Below are 20155 nucleotides of genomic sequence, written 5' to 3'. Positions count from 1 at the left end.
AGAATACGTATATTTATTTTGAACAAGCACTACAACATTATCAAAGCTTTGAGTATCCAGACCAGTTTGGCTTTCGTTTTTGAGCAAACGACAAAGGACCTAGGGAGACAGACTGTCATTTACCACATTCAACCGATTACACCCCTCCAACTACAATATCTTACCTTCTTTGGCATCCTTTCCACCTTGAAATGCGATGACTTCCTTCTCAGTTGCAGTCTTGTCGGTTGCAAGATACCAATCCGCAATCTCAGAAGAGTTTATTATTGCTCGCTTAGAAGCCCTCACAGCATCGGGCGAACCAACTTGAAGGGAATCTGCGATCTCCAGAGCTCTCTTCAATACGTCCTTGTGAGGAACCACCTCGTTAACGATTCCCCATTCCATGGCCTGGCAAATAAAATGTAAGCTCGCTACCAACGAGTGTCAATACCGAGCATCTCGTACCTCTTTCGCCGGTATGACGGCACCCATTAAAATCATCTGCATAGCACGATGTCTTCCCACGATTCGTGGTAGCAGTATAAGTCCATTACCAAGTGCTGCGACACCAGATCTCACTTCAGGCAACGCAAACATGGCTGATTCACTTGCGACTACGATATCACACTGCAGGTCTTGGTTAACAAGAATTCACTTTTTGGTTAACAAGATACGCTGATACGGCTTACGTTAAGCACGATTTCACAACCTAAATGTAAACAGAGTGAGTCGTGTATCGTTGAATTCGTACTGACAAGGTCTTACCTCCACCATAAGCACCCCCATTACAAGCGGCTATAAGTGGTTTGGTTAAATTTCTGAAAGACACACCACCGAATCCCGATGGTGGCAGCTTCGATGTTGCTGCCGACTCGGTAGGGCCCAGAGCGGAATTAACGCTCTTAAGGTCTTGACCAGCGCAGAAAGCTGGAGGCACGCCTGGAGCTTCACCGCCTGTTATGATGGCGCACCTAAGAAACAACATGGATTTCGCGTGAGTATAAACCTCATGAAGGGCAAGTTCAGCACAGAGGCGGTCGACATGGCATGGTCAATAAGCGAATGCTCAACAGAAAACAAATCCTCGTAGAGTACGTGATTAGCCGGTTGTTCAAATCTTCCCAACGTTTTGAAACAACGCCAGACATCAAATCAGCGTGAATAGTATGAAATCCCAAGTATTTGAGCGCCTTTTGTGGTTCATCTGCCCGTCTTGACATGGCGACAATTTGGTGCAACACACAAGATGTCTCACGTACCAAATGTCATCGTTCTGTTCATAGTAGTCGAATAGCCTATGCATGCCCCATTGAACCTTAAAGCGTTGAGAATTTTAGAAAGGAAGCCTTGCCGAACTGCAAGTTTGAGCAAAAGGCTGTACTTTAGCTGGTAACGAATTCCTTTGCTTTGGTCGTTCAATTGTGATGACCATAACTCTGCCGTCGCGTTCAAATCTGACTGAGACATCCTCTGTAACTGGTGGTGCCTTCATCTTTGCTAAGTGTGTATGGTTGAGCACTGTTCAAGTTATTCACGTTGTTTTGCGTTGCGAAAAAATAACGAAAAGAGAGAGGCAATAACACTTAATAGACGTTCGGTATATGTACACTCACGTTCCAGCATGATCCAGATGTCTTCCGCGTCGAACGAGAGGACACGTTTCAGTTGCGTTTTTTTTGTCATCACAAAAATTTAAGTGAACATACAACTACTTCAAAATATATAGATAGGCAATGACTACAGCCGTCCTAGTAGGATTAGGGGTCGCAACTACCGCCTTTGCAGCTCGATTAGCTATGAAAGCCTGGCAATCATCGTCACCAGAAGCATTGAGGTCTGTGACATCGTCAACAGGTCGAGCCTTCCTACGAGGAGGATTCGAATCTAAAATGTCAAAGAGAGAAGCTGCTCAGATACTTGGAATACGGGAGAACGTACCAAAGGAAAAGCTAAAGGAAGCGCACCGTCGTGTCATGTTGCTAAATCATCCTGACAGAGGTGGAAGCCCGTATCTTGCCAGCAAGATCAATGAGGCAAAGGAGATGCTGGATCGCAAGTAGTTGTAGGACTCGGATTAGGACTATCTACCAGCGGAAGTCCTTGGTAATCTTGTTCGAGAAAGAGTTTGCATCACTTGTGAAAAACATTGCAATCCATGCATATTTTGAGAGTAAGGGCTGTACATTATAACTTTAGACTACACTATAACTATATTATATTCATACTGGTTGTGCTCCTTGACTTTAGTCAACATTGGAAAACCTCAAAAAGTTTTGAAATGTTTTCACACATGTCTCTTCAAGCGTCCAACCTCGAGCTTCAGCAACTACATGAGCTATCTGGGCAATTTGCAAATCAATGGCGTCCATCGTGTTGTAATCTGGGGAGTTTGTAAACGTGTATCAGATTAATTGGATGTGGAGTGCAGGGCACAAAGTCCTCGAAACAAAGTCCCCGACTCACCTGACTCAATGAGCAGCCTGTCTTCTGGAACAGCCCTGATGCGTTTCTCTAGCTTTTCAGATTTTCCTCCGTTGATGACGGTTGAAAATGAAACGTAGATTCGATTCCCAATTTTTGGAATCTTCAGCAGCGTTTTTATTGTATCAGGCTCTCCGTTGTACGAGTGCATACATATAGCCGGTGGAAACTCTTCGATAGATTCCTTGCCAATTCGTTTAAACATATTGATCATCAAGCCCTATTATAGACAGCAGAAACTGAGAAGAAAAGAGAACGAAGTCTCGGTATTGATTACTCACATGGGCACGAACACAATGACAAGAAACAGGCCTCTTCAATCTTCCTGCAATCCGAAGCTGAGCCTCAAAGATTTTTGACTGATGCTCTTGATTGAGTTTGAGTCTAAAGTTGGTATTTGGTAACGATGCAGCTCTGTCCATCCCAACCTCGCCCATAATAGCTTTAGGATGACTCGTCAAATACTCAGTGAGTATGGTCGTCCATTCCTGATAAAATAGAGACATGTTAGATATGACGCAGTAGTTAAAGGAGGCTCTTGAGCTCAAACCTGAAGCGGTCGCTGATTTTCGATCAACTTGGCTGCCAAATCAGCGTCTTCAGGCGAGAAGGCCTCCAAAGCTTGTTCTGGAGTCATTACTTCAGCTGTACTAGCAATCTCATTGTACTTCCAAGGATGAAAGCCTGAAAAGCAACGGTAAAAGACAAGATATGTTGATCAAGATGAACATCAACACCACTTGAGCATACCAAAAGCGGGGACAACTTTTGTTGGATGTTCTCGGTAGAGCGATGCGACGTGATCCAAGTCATGAAAACTGGTGCTCATACAGCACATAAACGTCGTGTTTTGTGATGAAATGTTTTTCAACGATGCCAACGTATCCGTTGGATGGCAATGAGCGTCAGCAGTTTGGAAGGTGTTTGGAATACTTGCTGGAACGGCCTCAGCCTGTTCTCCAACGATTGGAATGTCTCCACCACACATAGTGCAAGAACCAATCTGTACATAGAAAGTGAAGCAAGTCAGACAGAGCAAACCACAACTGAAACTGCGACTTGAACATTTAGCAGCTTACTACCACTACCACTAAGAGTGGGTAATGTCAAGGAGGGCTCTCAAAAAGCTTCAAGAAGAACGAATCAATTCAGCTGCACCAAAACCAGCAGAAGACGACGGCCAAGAAGAAACAGATGACGATGATATAGTAGTCGTCAAAAATGACAAGAGAAATCTGTTTGATCTGGTAATTCGTTGCATTGTGAACGATCGTTTTTGCAAACATCAACATTTTCTTTTGCAAAACTGAGACATTTTTCGTTAGCTTGATGATACGAACGAGTCTGGTAACGCCGCCGATGAAGAGGATGAAGATCAGGATACCCAAGATGTAAGCTGGGAGCTGTATTTGATGAATCCACCGTTCGCTCGCTAAACAGTATGCTCATTTCACGTACAGAAACCAGCTACAACAAACACTTCCAAAAGCAACAAGAAGAAGAAAAAGAAGGGAAAAAAGCCCGATTCCAATGATCAACACACCAAGAAGGGCAAGCAGGCCGGTCCAGTTACGGCTGGAGAAGACGATATCGACAGAACTCTACGAGAACTGGGACAAAAGTATGCTTCCTCTTCGATGATCATCTGACGCGCCTGAATGATGATGATTTGACGCCTTTTCTGTGCTGTAGATACGAAGAGTTTACCCCGGACTTTATGTCTGCCTCAATGTCCTCCGTAGCCTCGACAACGACAGCTGGAGCATCTTCCTTCATAGTCACACCTCAGCAACGCCTAGCTCAACTCCTTTCCGTATCTGTACGTAATCTAGATCCAGAACACGAAATGCGACGAATCTTTGGATCTCGAGTCATCAAGGACAATGCTCGTCCTCAACGTCATCAGCGTCCAGGTCATCGAGCAGTGGCAACCGCTCCGATGAGGCGCACGTATCTCGCGACACCGAAGGAGCATTGGCCGCCATTCAAAACCGGAGGCATGTCGATGGAGTATCTGGAAGCTAGTGATGGAGAGATGTGGTTTACATTCTCCCATTCTCGAGCATACTCGGACATACAGTATCAATTCTTACAGGTGCTACGAACGCATAATCCTGAGCATATTGCCGGACTGTTACGAATGTAAGCTTGCTGTCTCATGGACGTGCTGGTTCAGGAGCTTAACATTTTTGTTGTTTTACGATTCAGGTATCCATATCATATCGATACAGCTCTGCAGCTGAGTGAAATCTTGAAGCATAATGGAGACATTGCACAAGCGTCTGAGCTTGTTGAACAAGTCTTGTTTGCATTCGAGAGACGATTCCACTCCATGTTCAACATGGCTCTTGGAACGTGTAGGCTTTCCTATGATCGGGTCGAGAACAGGTATTCTTCATGCTGTCAGCGAGATTTTTTATGCTGAAAATTCTGACCTCTTTCCCTGCCAGACCATTCTTCATTGCCTTGTTTCGACATGTTCAATATCTCACAAGGAAAGGATGCTGGAGAACAGCACTTGAAGTCAATAAGCTGCTATTGAGGTTTGTGATGGTTTAACAACTTGTGATTCTTCCAAGTTCATGTGGAATTGATTTTTTTTGTTGGAATAGTCTCAATCCTCACACAGATCCACTGGGTGCTCTGCTCATGATTGATTTCATGGCCGTGAAGGCTAAAGAGCTGGATTGGCTCTCGTCATTGTATGATCAAATGAAGCAAGAAAGGCATCTTAACTACCTGCCGAACTTTGCTTATTCAATGGCGCTTGCTCAGTATACAAAAGAAGGAACCAATGGAGTACGTGAAAGCACTTCTATCTTTACATTGTGACCAATATTGATCTGCCCTTTTGCCTCTTTTCGTTCGCTCCTTCTTAGGACCACTCTCAAAGTTCAACGATGCTTCAACAAGCTATATCCAGCTTTCCTTTTGTTTTGCCTGGTCTTTATGAGAAGGCTACCATCACAGACGCACGAATTGCTGATAATGATTTCTTTCATTGCACTGCTGGCATTGGGTATGTGCGGAACTTGTCAGTCGTTTTGGCTTCACCAACACCTTGAACTGAAGTGGTCTTGTAATAGTCAAAATACCGCAGAAGCTGCCGTGAAGCTCCTGTGTGACTTATATGTGGAGCGATGTCATGCCTTGTGGAAGGAACCGGAGGCAAGTTCTTGTTGTTACCTGAAACGTTCTGACAACTTACTCATCCTTTTATTCGCTCAGGTGTTGTCGTGGTTACGATCTGCAGGCTCAGTTGTACTCTCTAGGCCCGATTCATTGTCGGAAGGCCGTGAGTCATGGAAGAGCATGTACCCAGAAGGCTTGTCACTAGATATGTATCGACACATCTTTGTGACTGGTATGTTGGTTATGGCATTAGTTTAGGATTTTAAGCAAATGGCAGTGACCAATATGTCTTTGATTACAGATTTCAATAATGTACGAGTACCGCCGTCGATATCAGGCACGCAATCTGCGCACGACCCACTACCACCTATATCGATGGAAGAGTCTATATACGACAGTGCATCTGAAGCAGCTCAAGCACCCGCTGCTGTGAATTCAGTAGATGCTCTGACGAATTTCTTGCAAAACCTTCTACCATGGGTGAATCGTAACGAAGGTGCTGCAGCTCCCGAAGAAGAGCACAACGCCGATGGCCTCATAAATCGTATTGCAGGAGGTTTCCCTGGTCTGTTTCCACAACCCAATGTAGTGCAGCAGAACGGAGGTATTGATGCACCAGAAGGAACTAATGGGGGTGAAGCATTTATACAGGGTTTCCGTGACACTATAGCTAGACTAGGCTTGTTTGGTCAGCCACCAGTAGCAACCCAACAAGACGACGAGGATGATAATCGATTGCCAGCAGCTGAGGCCACGGCTGAAGAACATCATACAGCTGAGGAAGGTGAATGGGGCCAAGAAAGTATTGAAGGCCAATGGCAATACTGGAGTGACGCAGGAGAAGAACACCCTCGTGGTAGAGATAGTGATGATGAAGAGGAGGAGGAGGAATCACCCATTGATGTTGATTGATTTTACCGCTCAGCTTATACCAAAAAAGACAATAAATTATTGTTGCTCAATACATTAAATGGTTAACGTTGCAAATCCAGTCGGTTTAAAAATACTAACGTCCCTCGACTCTATAGTGTTTGCCATTCGTGACAGCGAAATTGCGCTTAGAGCAAACCAACTTGACGCTCTGAGCTACTGAATGAAAACCACTAACTTGCGTCTCGAAACGGGAAGCTTGATCACATGTACTGCTATGTATACATATTCCATATCATAACGCCTTCTCTCTGGTTGAAGCATTCCGAAACGAGAATGTGCCAGCATACAAACAAGGCACGTCAAGCTTTCTGTAGAGCCCACTTCTCGTTCCAAAGATAGTGCCAACAGCCACTCTCAGGGATACTAGACTTTGTTTCGGCTGGCTTAATTATTTTTTTTCGCTAAGTTGGTTGATCAATCACGCACAATGCCGTACTCCTGTCGTGGTACCATTACTGGAGTAGACGAACATACTAGCATCATGAGCAGCTCAAGATCACAGCTTGGGCCTCTCGTAGAGCCTGTTCCTCTCCTTGGGTGTGTGTGGGTTGAGTTAGTGGCGGTGAGAAATCAAACGAAAGCAAAATGAGGGAAAGAAGTGTCAGGAAATGGACACGTGACGAATGTGACCTCGGATGCAATGGTGCTGTGATGACGCTGGAGCTGACACAATTTCTAATATTCATGGATCCTTTGCGATACCGGGTGAACGTTACATGGTGAAAGCCTTTGTGACATCCAATTTGCGTGATCAAAATTGTTATTCTATTTACTGCCATTATACGTGATTTGTTGAATGTTTATGTACATGGTGACCTCGTTTTCTGACGCTGTAGAAAGCCCATACTACCAGACATGAGCGACGAGCAGCAAAAATAATCAAGACCTATTTATCAACCAGAGATTCTGATACTTCCCCTATACCAGCCATAGAAAGAGTCCTGAGGTTTAGAGCTTTGTAGAAGGATTCCAAGACAACCAATAACTGTTCTGTGATTCACATGGTGGTGGACGATGTGGTGTTGATGTCGTAATATGTAGTAGAGCCAACCAGACCAGGCAAGACTTGCAACCGTTTCAATAACATCCTTGGCTTAATCGGTGGTAAATCGTAGGGTGTTGCTGCCGATTACTACTACTACTACTACTCACAATGGGTTGCGGTGTTTATCTACTGACTACAATAGCTGATGGGACAGGTTACGGGAGAGAGACGACCGATTTGACAAGAATGAGATCATTGTGATTGTTCTTTGTTGTTATTGTCGTTATTGATGTGGGCGTGTGGTAGATTTAAATGTCGTTTTTGTTATTATGAGAGTTTGTGTGTGTGTGTGTGTGTGTGTGTGTGAGATGCTGGAGACAAAATTAAATAAGTGCTAATAGTAACAATAATTGTGGTGAGTTCGAGTTAGAAGTCATTTAGAACCGTCTTCACTAACAAGACTACTAGACTCATCTACATAAATGTAATCCAACACAACAGAAGGTCAAGCCAGCACTTGCAAGAGTCCTCGCAGATATTTACCCACTTTTCTAGGCAAAATCCACCAAAAGACACCAGCTGACAGACAGCATAAAGCAACTACGAAAGAACAGTATTCCAGTGAAGCTTCGATGTTTTGACTTGTGTAACCCCCCATAAAAACGTTAACTCAACTTGCTTGTGATATAGCATGTGGTGGCAATGGGCCGTGCCTACAGGCATTCCAAACGAGATGGCACTCATTCATCAACACACAGAATGCATCAAAGCTGACCAATCCTGCACTATGGCAGTCATAGATATATGCTCTATCTGAGGGTAGGTGAACAGTCGAGCAACGTTAAGAAGTGCGCCTTCCTCAAAAGCCTCGTCTATTCATCTGAACGTCAGAAAATGAACGGTGATGGCTTTTCAACATCCTTTCTGATCGTCATCTCTCTACCATAGTCCTACTCATCTTAGGAATGCTCTTTTGCAATCTCTGTCATCGACGAAACAGCTCATCAATCAATCGAAGTTAAACAAGGATGCCGTATCAAAAGGTCGTCAGGACCTCAACTACTTTGACTGGCTATAAAGGTGGTCTTCTGTTCCGTTTCAAGCCTCGTGGTTCGTGGTCTTGTTATGTGAATGTTCAAATATAAAGGCCATCATTCATCAGATTGTCAATATGTATCATGTCACCAATGTAAAGCTGGCTCGCTTTCTTGTCTGTAAGTTTCTTAGTTGTTTCAAATAACAAAATAAAATCTGTCATTAAGAATTTGAAGATGGTTTTTTCATCGATTGACAACGAACCAAGGTCACTACAGTAGACCTCAATTCATTGAGTGACCTTTGAGAATGCGCGACTCATGAATTTATTGTCATTTTCCATCAAAGGCGTTTGCAAATCGATAATGGAATATTTTATTATTCATTTTTGTTATTCATTTTTCTAGAAGTCGCTTTATCAGTGCTGTACGCTGCTGCAAATCCGAACGGCTGGCAACAGTTTGGACAGGTTAACGCATGATTCATAATCTTGCACCTGATGTAAACGCAGTGCAATAATATCGTTTCCATTCTAGAGGCTCAGCACATGCATACACATGATATTAGACAACAGAGTGGCAGTGCTCTGGGAAAACCTCCAGGCTAAACGTTTGCAAGTTTGACAAGGAAGGGTATAGATTACGCATGACTTCGTCGTGGCAGACGTGCGTGTATAAAAAAACAGCATCGCGATCCACAACTTTCTTATACTCCAAGAATTCCAACAAAATTATCTTGAAGCAAATCACAAAGCATCAAAATTAAACTCCTTTCACAAACAACATCGAGCAACAACAAAACAAAATGAACAAGGCTACAGCAACTGTTACAGTTATTGCAGTTGTCGGCACTGCTCTGGCCGCTCTATACTTTTCACGTCGAAGAAAGAATCAGATTCCAAGCGACATAATCTACCCATTTGTTGGAAACTTGCCGCAACTCTCAAAATATACTGAGAAGAATTCATTGTAAGTGCAAATTTATGCAATATTATTTCATTTCGTATGCATTGTTCCTTTCATCTGCCTAACTGTCTCTTACTAGTCACGAATACATGCTCTCTCTCGCAAAGTATGGAAAGATTGCAAGATTCGTTGTGGGGTCTTCGGAGAGAATCTTGCTGAATGATGCAGCCGAGGTATGCCCTCTACGAAATCTTGAGGCTGAGCCTTTGAACTGATGCAGTATGTTCGCTTCAATTTCTAGTCTGCACGCATCTTACTATCTCCGGAATGGGACAAGATTGACCAAGGACTTGCAACTGATGGTATATTCAACAACAGTCTCATTGGATTGCATGGAGATGTACACAAGCGTCATCGAAAAGCTCTTCAACCTGCATTTGGGTATGACGACTGCTTCTCGATGTGTTGGAACTCGAGAACCTAGTGACATGCACTTTGACTAATTCTTTCATTTGTTTTCAGGCCAGCTCATCTCAGGAATGCCTTCTTGCAATCATCGAAATCAACTACACAACTCATTGAACAATGGAAGTCTCACAAGGGAGATTTTGTTGTCGAGCTGTTGGCATCAATGAACGCCATCACAATGGATGTAATCGGACGTGTAGCGCTCGGCCAAGATCTAGGAATGGTGGCATCTTTATCTCAACCTTCTGAAAATGGACTGGTCATCAAAGCTGAAATGGAAAACTTGAAAATCATGCAGATGAAGGTATGAGCTGTCGCTTTCATCAAACCACAGGTTTCATAGTATAATCTCATGAAAATGATTCTGACTATATAGAGACGCACAGCACCTCACTTTCTCTGGCCTTTCCTCCATCTTACGGGAGCTGATGCTAGACATGAAACTCAAGGAGTCCGTAACTTCTTAGCTTCAATAATTCAAAAGAAGAGGGCTGCATTGGACTTATCTGGGAAAATTGATTTGAGCGTCTTGTCAAACAGCGAAAAGTTTGAAACTACCACCAACTGGGATGTAATTGATCGTCTTATTGCTGGAAATGCTGGAGCAAAAGGTGTCGATGTGGTAGGACTATCTTTCTGTTTGACCGAACATTCTTGATACACCTCTCATGTTACATTGGTATTGTTAGGTCTTTACCCCTGAACAGATTAGCGACGAAGTTTTCGTTTTCTTTCTCGCAGGAAGTGATACCACTGCTATGACATTGACGACACTCTTTGCTCTTCTTGCAAGTCATCCTCATGTACTTAAGAAATTACAGCATGACATTGACTCTGTTCTTGGACGGGACGGTGTTCTCACCCAAGAAATCTTGCAACAACTCACGTAAGCATATTGTTGATACATACACGTGATTCTACTCCATTCTTGAGATTGATTCTCATAAACACATGCCATCATCTTATAGATACTTGGACTGCACCATGAAGGAAGTCATGAGGTTCTTCCCAGTCGCAATCCAAACTCAATTTCGAACACCCTTGGTACCTACTACTGTCTGTGGATATACCATCAACCCTGGTCAGCCTATCGCCGTAAACACTAGTGCCATTCAACGAAACCCAGAATATTGGCAAGATCCAGATAAATTCTGGCCTGAACGTTGGGAAAACGGCTTCACTCCAGTGTCCGGTAGTTACGTACCATTTGGAAACGGAATTGCAAATTGTATTGGTCAACGTATGGCAAATATTGAAAGTCGTACTGTTGCTGCCTTGCTCTTGCAAAGGTGAGTTGGGTGCAAGTTTGCAAGTTGAGGGGGTTCGGTGAAGGTGCTTACTTGTTTACTACTAGCTTCGATGTTGAACTGGTTGAAGGGCAGGAAGTCTTTAGAACCACTCATCTCTTGACTGGATACAATGATGGTCTCTTGTTTCGATTCAAGTCTCGTATTGAAAACTGATTGCAGTCATTTCAATGTCTATACTTTCATTGTCAAATTGTATTGATAAAGCACTGTGAATTCAATCAAAGCACTGTAATTCTTTCAAATGGCTCAATTTTTCTCTGCAATTGTTAATTCTTGGCACCTCTCAAGGTTTTCTTCTCAAGTACCATTCGTTTTGAGCGAATAAAATGTGTGTCCAAGGCAAGGTCTAACGAATTTCCAACATCGTCTCCTCCTACCTTCAGCTTCAGCACCGGAGCTTGAATGAAGAATGAATTCTGTCTAATCTTGTTCTCGTTTCCCGTTCAGGCGTTATGTGACATGTTTTGTAGCCTTAACGAGACTATAAAATGAAACGAATCTCTCCTCGCATCCCAACAATCTCAAAGACAGTTCCAAAGCAGATTACCAATGTCGAATATCAAAGTTTTACAAGGAACAGCTGTCGCTGTGGTTGGTGTTGCACTCGCAACTACGTTGTACATCGTCACTCGACGCAGAACCAAAGAAATACCTAGCGACTACGTGTATCCTATTATTGGAAACATGCTTCAAATCGCCAAATACGCAGGAAAAGATCTAGTGCACGAATATTTCCTCTTCGTTGGTGAAAAATATGGAAAGATTGCTCGCTTTGTTGTCGGAACTGAACGTATTATGGTGAACGACGCTGCCGAGGTAATTACCGAGATTCTAACCTGGTCTCATAATACCATATATTGAAAATAATTCTGCATCTCTATTTCTTACTCTTCCTTCGCTATTTCCTAATCGTCAAAAGATTTAACTACACTCGCTCACCCATAACAATTTGTCCAGGCCAAGCGCATCCTTCTGTCCTCGGAATTCGAGAAAACGGTAGATACGCGAAACTTTGCTGTAAGTTTTGATTGCATTAATGAAGAGTACGACATTAAACGTTGGATTAACTCGTCAACTCATTTCTTCATTCTGTGTTTAGGGTATTGCGGAGAACGGTTTGATAGGATTGGATGGAGACAAACATAAGCTACATCGAAAAGCTCTGCAACCTGCTTTCGGGTGAGTGTATTGTCAAGTTACAGCTCGAAAGTCGTGATGTATATGGTTCTCTGACTGTCCTTCAACATTTCCATATTCTAGTCCTAGCCGTTTGAGGCATGCCTTCTCTCAATCTGTCACGTCAACCAAACAATTGATTGAGCAATGGAAATCTCAAAAGGGAGACATAAATTGCAACTTGCTGCACAACATGAACTGCATCACGCTCGACGTCATAGGAAAAGTAGCTCTTAGCCAAGATCTTCGAATGGTGGAATCTGCCGCCAATCCTACTCCTGAAGGGCAGCTGCTCAAGTCTCAAATGAATACTGTGGTGAAAACTCTCATGAAGGTACATGTTCACTCTACTTATTCTCCAAGTGCACGAGCTAACTTTTTTTTTCTTGGTAGAGGTTGTCAGTGCCTTCCATGCTGTGGCCTTTGTTTGGCCTTTCGAAAGCTGACATCAATCGCAAGACTGTAGACCTCCACAGCTACTTGTCAAACCTGATTGAAAAAAAAGAAGCTCATGCTCAAATCTATTGGTGCTCCAATCGATATGAGCGCCAAAACGGTCAATGAAAAGTTTGAAAAGACTATTCATTGGGATGTTATGGATCGTCTCCTTGCTGGCAATGTCGGAGCTAAAGGTGTTGGTGTGGTATGATCCTTAGTGTTTCGATTCTTTGTTGTTAGTTATAGTCTCATAAAACGATTGTTTTAATATCAGGTTTTCAATGACGAAGAAATAGCAGACGAAACCTTTGTGTTCTTCCTTGCTGGTTCCGATACCACGGCCTTGACCTTGACCAACCTTTTCGTCCAGCTTGCAGACCATCCAGATGTGGTCAAGAAGCTACAGGCCGAAATTGATGCTGTTATCGGAGCTAAGGGTGTATTCACCCAGGAAATGTTGCCACAACTCAAGTAGATAATTCCTGTGACAAGAGCAGTTGGTCTTACCTGATTAGATGACCTTATTCTTACGAGTTTCGTTTCCCGTTTAGATTCTTGGACTGTGCCGTAAAGGAAGTCATGCGTCTACTTCCTGTCGCTCTTGCTGTCCAAGCTCGAACACCAGTGGCACCTACTACGCTGTGTGGCTACCAAGTATACCCCGGCCAATCCATCTCAATCAACACTGGAGCCATTCATCGCAATCCAGAATACTGGCACCACCCAGACAAGTTCTGGCCTGAACGTTGGGAAAGCGACTTTATGCCAGTTCCTGGTAGCTACGTGCCATTCGGCGATGGTATTGCCAATTGTATTGGCCAACGTCTTGCAAATCTTGAGAGTCGTACAGTTGCTGCTTTGCTCTTGCAGAGGTGAGTTACTGCCTATGCTATTGATTATTGATTGTTCAAGGGCTCAACACCCATCTTTCTTGTTCTAGCTTTGATATTGAGCTACCGGAAGGCCAAGATCTCGCCCGTACCACGGTTTCTCTAACTGGATACAAGCCTGGCTTGCAATTCCGTTTCAAGCCTCGCGCAAAGTGATGCAGATAACGTTCAATTGTTTGTGATCTTTGTTTTCAGTTATAATTTTTGTTACTGTTACTTGTAGTCTTGTAGAATGTCAACAAAGTCAAAAAAAAATGAATCGATGTTGCCGAATAGGTCGAGTCAGTACGAATGCCATAGTAACACTGATAAAACCACCGAGGATTCCCACTACATCTGCAAAATCTCGTAACAAGAATGAGATCTGAAAAAACGTGCAATATGTACAATTGCTTGATACCATTGTGAATGCTGTGCACAGGATAAATTGAAATATTGGCGAATGTCAAGCACCATGTGTGTGGGCTTAACAGCGTTATCAGGAATACATGGGAAAGTTGGTTTACCACTCCGATCTGAGGTTTGCTCAGTGAAACAAAACTGGCTCCTGGAAGTACATATCTCATTCTTGCTCTACTATTCACTTTTGCCACAGCGACATTTTGTTAACGAACCTTTGAGCCCGTTGATAAGCTAAACTATTCGAAATGAAACTGGTCCCCCGGTTTTTATGGGGGTTGCGCTGCTGGCCAAGACAGAAACTCCATTGATGATGCCGCGCTGCAAGTACATGCAGTAGGCAGAGTGGCTTCAGTCCTGAAAGTGGATATCTCCGACATTGAAGATTGACGCAAGGTCCAAACATAGAAAAGACACGGCACTGATTCTAACCGCGTTACGATAAACTGATCAAAGAGCAAGATATCATGACTAGGATCCCCTCGAGTCTTACAAGTCTGTTTGTTCGTGGCTGTGTCGCGTGTCACGCTAATAGGTCTCCATTTAAAACGAAAAGCTAGTACTTAAGCGAATTATTCAGATACACCAGGCACATAAATGAGTAACCAAATCCTGCCAATGGCAGATATGAACACCTACAATGTTGAATTCGATATAAGGAAGGGTTCAAATTATCGATGTTGCAGTGCATCAATCATGTCTTGTTTGGCTACCTCTGGTCTTGGGTTTGTTGTCTGGCCATGGTATGAACAAAGAATATATTCCTTTCATTCAATTTCCTTCCATCGTCCACCTGTATTGACGTGTATTGCCAAAAATCACTCACACATTTGGCTCGCACCTAGTCTACCGTGGTGGGCGAGAAAGAACATGGAAGGGTATGAAGAGTCTCGCTTTGAAAGCGTCAATAAAATCTCAAATTCACTCCATTTTTAGACAACACTGTGTCGTCGACGAGCGACGCATCCATGCACTCTCTGGTTGGATGAACAAGGACGACAAGTGGATCCCACTTGACAGAGTGCAGGACGTTAATATCGTGCAAGGGTGGCTCGCAGCCTGTTACGGCGTTCAGAATATCGCGATTCAAACCGCTGGATCCGGAAGTCAAGGGTGAGTTTGCTCAACCACTGCTGTCAGTGTGTGTTATCTAATTGGCTTGGTTTCAGCCCAGAGGCATACCTCATTGCCGTCAAAGACGCTCAGGGAGCTAGACAGCACATTATACGGATGCGAGACGCTGTTGTGCACGGAGGAGCAGGTCTGGCTGCTGGGGGTGGTGTTGACTCGTAAGTCTTGTCCCGTTCAAACGCGTACTGATACTAATTTCTTCAAATCAGGACCATAAACTCCCAGCCTGCGGGGAGCGCTGCCATGCTGAGAGAGCTCACTGCGCTGCGTGAGGCAGTGCAACGAATTGAGAAGCGTGTTGAGGCGGCTACAGCAAAATGATCTGCCACAACAAAGGCATCTGAATTCGTTGTCGTTTATCAACTTTATCGTTATCACCATTACTATTATTATCGTCAGCGTAGCAATCAATTTTCATTCATATAATTTTAGAAGCAATCCTTCATTTTCTTAACATTCGCAATAACATGTCGGTTTGAAGCAACTTCATGTCGTAATAGTGCAATAAATCTTCCTTTAATATAGATACCAATAAGTACACATGATATGGACAAATCACTATGACATGACACGTTTCTTTGCTTCTTCTACTGCTTGTATCAGAGGCTGGTTATTGGGACTATCTTGTCCCTGTTGCAAACGGTTTGCTGCGAGTAACCTGTTCGTATACGCTGATTTGTACATGTTGGAGTTGTTTGATGTGGTATAGCATCGAGATTCGATAGAAGCAGAAGCTGACTCTAGCACAGCTCTAGATCAAGAAAGAAGTCGATTCAGTCCGGATTTTTAATGTTAGAAAAAGACATGAAAGCTTCTCCACATACATTCGAAGATTCGATCCTACAGGCTCCCAGAATTTGTCATTCGTTATGGGATAGGCCTTTGTCATCGCTTCAACGAGCTTTTCATAAGCACGTTCTCGAAGTTCCAAGGTGATGTTGATAGCGGCGTGTGATGGATGTTCAATAATTTGATGGTGTTTTTGCGATTTGCCCAAGGTGGTTGGTTTCGTGACGAGATGACCTTTTCCTTAATGAAAGGTATAAGAAAATGACAGTGTATGACTCTGTCTGAAAAAGATGAATAATGCAGACTGCATACCAAAGATCGACTTTTTCGCTGCTATTATTTCCATCGTGGTCTGAGGTTTGAGACTCCTGGCACTAACAAAACCACTCATAGTAGTATTGCTAGACGAGAAGCCACCTGCGGATGGACGATCGTCGGGATCTATGTCGTCAAAGTCTTCCACATCCTCTGCTCGAGTCCTGGGATGCTTCCCATTATTGTAACGGCCATATCCAGAACCTCCGTCATCATCAGGACCTGGGCGTTTACGAGCCAGTGATCCATCAACCATGCGAAACACGCTAGAAAACGGGAGTTTATACACTTGAATTCCTATTTTTTCCTCACTTCAAATTTGTCACTGATTCTTACCCTTCATCAAGATCCCTCTTGTATGGCCTTTTCTCATCATCATCGACTGGATATGCTTGTTTGAACGCCTTTTGCACCTTGACGGGATCCTTGCAAACATCACACTGGTTGCCACATAACTTTTCAATTCCTTCTGCCGTTGAGGGGACTTCTTCACCAAAGTACTATAGACCTTTCACTCGTTAGCAAGCATGAGTATCTACGATTCATTATGCAGGTACTTGCCTTGACGATAAAGGCATGCCGACACTGAGCAACATCTTCACAAAACGCAGCCATTTGATTGAAGGAGTGCAAACTTTGGATTCCATCTACTTTGTCTTCACTTCCATTTCCAGAATCACCATAGCCAGAGTCGCCATATTTTCCAGCCTGCAGTAAGAACAAGGCCTTGTCTCGGTCTTCGCGAGAGTAATAGCTGGGGCATGAAAAAAGAATATAAAAACAAGTCACTAAAGGTGCATCTGAAATATAAAATGCCGATTGTTTGGATTACACTATACAGCGAGACAATTCACCATCTCGACCAGCTCGACCAGACTCTTGGTAATAGCCTTCCAAACTCTTTGGCATATCATGATGTATGACGAATCGAACATCAGGCCGATCAATACCCATACCAAATGAGATAGTGGCACATACAATATCGACCTTGTCTCCTTTCTGATCAACCCTGGCTGTTGTATTAATCCAATCTTGGAGAATTTGGGTACGAGATTTGGCTGCCATCCCACCGTGATATGCCTTGGCATTGACATTCTTCTCTGACAGTCGTTCAGCTAGCTGTTCACAACCTTTTCTGGTAGCACAGTATATTATACCACAGAGAGCACTAGGCCTCTCATCAAGTCCTGTCTTTTTCAAACGATCCTCTCGCCAATTATATTGCTGCTGCAACATTTGGAGAATGTCATCGAAAGGATCATTGTTGACTGGCTTGAAACGGACTTCGTAATGGAGGTTGGGTCGATTGAAGGTCGATTTGACCATGTAGGGGTCTTTGAGATGCAACTGCTGTATGATATCCTTTTGGACTCTACAACAGAGACGTGTGAGACGATCATAGCAACAGTGGTTCTTTGATTCTACTTCTTCGTCCACACATACTCATCGGTTGCTGATGCAGTCAATGCCATAACAGGCAAGGTCGGAAAAGTATCTTTGAAATAATTTAATCTACGATACTGAGATCTAAAGTCGTGTCCCCATTGGCTGATACAATGAGCCTATATAACGAGGCGATCAGAAGACGACATCAAAGCTTAAAAAGAAAGACCTGTCGAGAATGTACCTCATCGACGACTAATCTAGCCAGGTTGCCAGCCTTGTAGAGTTTCATCACCGTTGCTCTGAATCCATCAGTGGCCATCAGCTCGGGAGTGACGTATAGGAGCTTGACACGTGGTTTCTGCATAGACAGATCAGAATACACTGCCTTCCTTTCTGATTCCTTGAGCGAGGAGTTCAGAGCCGAGCACGCGACACCAATGGCTTTCAAAGCATTCACTTGATTTTGCTATAATGTGATCTGGTTCAGTCTCGCATGCCTCTTCTGTAAAAGCATGATGTGTGAAAACTTACAATCAGCGCTAAGAGACGAGGATTTGGTTAGTCTGGTGCGATCGAATAGAAAAGTGCGTATAATAATGGGTCATACATATCAGTGGCGACACTACTAGCGTGACTCCCGTGTCCAACATAGCAGGCAGTTGAAATGTGAGGGATTTACCACCTCCAGTGGCCATGAGAACAAAGACATCTCGTTTAGCCAACGTAGCCTTGACAATATTGAGCTGGGCTCCCCGAAACTCTTTCAGTTTGAAGACTAGGATGATGTGAATTGGTCAGATCTATGTAATGTTGCTAAAAACATGCAGATGCTGATGTACATGAAGCGGTAGGAGACCTTACCCTTCTTTAATGTCTTGAATATAGCAGCTTCTTGATCCATATTGGCATTGCTACTTGAGCCTGGAAGGGAGGGTATAGGCAATGTCGCAGTGCTGCTCGATTGTGGTGGTGCGAGCGTTGGTTTACTGAAAAAGTCGGTGATATGGCGACCAGTTCCTGTAGAGCTACTCGTGAGGCCCTTCAGAGCTGGCTTCCTGCTCATAATTTAGGAAGAAATAACCAAAATTCAATTCACTCTGCAAACCAACTTTTAAGAATCAGAGTTGTAATTTTGCACCGGCGGAGACATATGCACGTGAATCCAATTACCTCTTTATGTCAATACTATTCAAATGAAGCGAATTTCCTGTCTAGACGCGTCAAGAATCAGCCTCACATGTCCTCGCATTCAAACTCGAGTTTCCTTCGGGGTTTCCACTCTGTCGCGCTGCTGCTGACATCCTACACCTATAGGATCAAGAGCATATAGGTCTCAGTGGACGTAACAAGCTTGGCTCTGGTAGCCATCTAGTTTATCTGCCATGGAACCGACAGATCAAGTAAGAACGACTCCAAAAGCTTAGATTCAAAAAGTATAGTAGACCCACCCCATATCTGATGGTAGACTAACAACATCACGTCTCTCTACGGACTTTTCTTCAGCTTCACAATGTCTGGATTCAGAGTCAAAACCTGATTCAAACAACTCTATCTTGTGGTCTTACTTGACTGCGCTAAAATCACCATTCAACTTTTCCAACCACTTTTTTTCACAATTTCAACTGCAAATGGGACAACAAACAGAAGCGGAAGCGGCACCGTTGCGCTACACTAGTATTGCCGGGACGCTGAGAGGGCTGCGTACCATTGAAACGTCCGAGCTGGTAAGAATCGTGACAATCGTTTCGGTCGACCGTCCAGGTCACATAAACGCCATGTCAGTAGTATTTCAGCCTCATCTGACACAGTTTTAAAGCATAGACTACAGTCCTCTCCCTACTATTCAAAGACATGCCATTGGAAGCAAAGACTGCCACAGCGGACATTCTTTACTCATCGTGCACGTCCAGTGAGCGCGATGACTTCATACTCAGGTTCATGTCTGCAGATGTCGTTCCAAGGACTCAGAGTGACATAGAAAAGGACTTTGTATCAGCCCATCAGGATTTAGCGTCAATGAACACAGGCGGTCTAAGTCTGTCACGAGATTTAGTCATTGCAGGACGTGGAATAGGATCTGCACCTTCTCGTCAAAGGCACCAGGTAGCACCCTTCCATACCCACAACTACCAACCAATGGACGACCTACAACCAGAAGAAACATACGCGTCACATTACAGCATGCAAGTAGACGACGACGAACCAATCGACTCGTGGTCAGAAACGGATACAACGAGCACACGGATAGCCTCGTCATCACGACCTGCGTCAGCACATGGCCGACCACGATATTGGAGCGATGCTACATTTGCAACGAATATCGGGTCTATGGGTGGTTTACCTACCGGACGAGCCAACATGACATCCTCTGGATCGACAAGGGAGCGAGACAACGCAAGT

At 43.8% G+C, this 20155-nt stretch overlaps 8 protein-coding genes across 8 annotated transcripts; 5 read left to right on the top strand and 3 right to left on the bottom strand.

Annotated features, from left to right (window-relative positions):
• Positions 1–40: 40 nt before the first annotated feature.
• SmJEL517_g00664 (uncharacterized protein) lies at positions 41–1474 on the bottom strand (the record flags this gene model as incomplete). Its single annotated transcript, XM_031166593.1, has 7 exons — positions 41–99; positions 165–390; positions 448–609; positions 672–691; positions 748–953; positions 1242–1297; positions 1364–1474. The coding sequence occupies 7 exons, from the start codon at positions 1472–1474 to the stop codon at positions 41–43; spliced, it is 840 nt and encodes a 279-aa protein (XP_031027637.1).
• A 241-nt stretch (positions 1475–1715) lies between these two features.
• On the top strand, positions 1716–2042 carry SmJEL517_g00663 (uncharacterized protein; the record flags this gene model as incomplete). Its single annotated transcript, XM_031166592.1, has 1 exon — positions 1716–2042. One exon carries the CDS (start codon positions 1716–1718, stop codon positions 2040–2042), a length of 327 nt encoding a protein of 108 aa, XP_031027487.1.
• A 183-nt stretch (positions 2043–2225) lies between these two features.
• SmJEL517_g00662 (uncharacterized protein) lies at positions 2226–3451 on the bottom strand (the record flags this gene model as incomplete). Its single annotated transcript, XM_031166591.1, has 5 exons — positions 2226–2362; positions 2446–2683; positions 2745–2951; positions 3014–3147; positions 3214–3451. The coding sequence occupies 5 exons, from the start codon at positions 3449–3451 to the stop codon at positions 2226–2228; spliced, it is 954 nt and encodes a 317-aa protein (XP_031027441.1).
• Positions 3452–3566: 115 nt separating this feature from the next.
• On the top strand, positions 3567–6507 carry SmJEL517_g00661 (uncharacterized protein; the record flags this gene model as incomplete). Its single annotated transcript, XM_031166590.1, has 11 exons — positions 3567–3710; positions 3789–3854; positions 3924–4084; positions 4156–4605; positions 4672–4851; positions 4914–5006; positions 5076–5262; positions 5343–5482; positions 5550–5571; positions 5692–5827; positions 5897–6507. The coding sequence occupies 11 exons, from the start codon at positions 3567–3569 to the stop codon at positions 6505–6507; spliced, it is 2190 nt and encodes a 729-aa protein (XP_031027488.1).
• A 2845-nt stretch (positions 6508–9352) lies between these two features.
• Positions 9353–11384, top strand: SmJEL517_g00660 (uncharacterized protein; the record flags this gene model as incomplete). Its single annotated transcript, XM_031166589.1, has 8 exons — positions 9353–9516; positions 9593–9686; positions 9755–9894; positions 9976–10225; positions 10298–10543; positions 10611–10807; positions 10890–11210; positions 11276–11384. 8 exons carry the CDS (start codon positions 9353–9355, stop codon positions 11382–11384), a joined length of 1521 nt encoding a protein of 506 aa, XP_031027668.1.
• A 396-nt stretch (positions 11385–11780) lies between these two features.
• Positions 11781–13891, top strand: SmJEL517_g00659 (uncharacterized protein; the record flags this gene model as incomplete). Its single annotated transcript, XM_031166588.1, has 9 exons — positions 11781–12047; positions 12189–12248; positions 12331–12410; positions 12492–12741; positions 12801–12869; positions 12913–13050; positions 13120–13316; positions 13397–13717; positions 13786–13891. 9 exons carry the CDS (start codon positions 11781–11783, stop codon positions 13889–13891), a joined length of 1488 nt encoding a protein of 495 aa, XP_031027501.1.
• Positions 13892–14830: 939 nt separating this feature from the next.
• SmJEL517_g00658 (uncharacterized protein) lies at positions 14831–15586 on the top strand (the record flags this gene model as incomplete). The annotated part of the gene is made up of 5 exons (XM_031166587.1): positions 14831–14877; positions 14980–15012; positions 15071–15247; positions 15304–15423; positions 15475–15586. The coding sequence occupies 5 exons, from the start codon at positions 14831–14833 to the stop codon at positions 15584–15586; spliced, it is 489 nt and encodes a 162-aa protein (XP_031027500.1).
• A 237-nt stretch (positions 15587–15823) lies between these two features.
• SmJEL517_g00657 (uncharacterized protein) lies at positions 15824–18818 on the bottom strand (the record flags this gene model as incomplete). Its single annotated transcript, XM_031166586.1, has 11 exons — positions 15824–16016; positions 16090–16294; positions 16367–16635; positions 16706–16869; positions 16937–17123; positions 17202–17741; positions 17813–17931; positions 17997–18221; positions 18287–18294; positions 18363–18530; positions 18617–18818. The coding sequence occupies 11 exons, from the start codon at positions 18816–18818 to the stop codon at positions 15824–15826; spliced, it is 2280 nt and encodes a 759-aa protein (XP_031027507.1).
• Between the last annotated feature and the right edge of the window lie 1337 nt (positions 18819–20155).

Source organism: Synchytrium microbalum (assembly GCF_006535985.1).
Source record: "Synchytrium microbalum strain JEL517 chromosome Unknown SmJEL517_scf0002, whole genome shotgun sequence".
NCBI classification, from domain to species: Eukaryota; Fungi; Chytridiomycota; class Chytridiomycetes; order Synchytriales; family Synchytriaceae; genus Synchytrium; species Synchytrium microbalum.
Note: the sequence above shows the minus strand (reverse complement) of the source record. Positions and strands in the feature narration are given on the sequence as shown.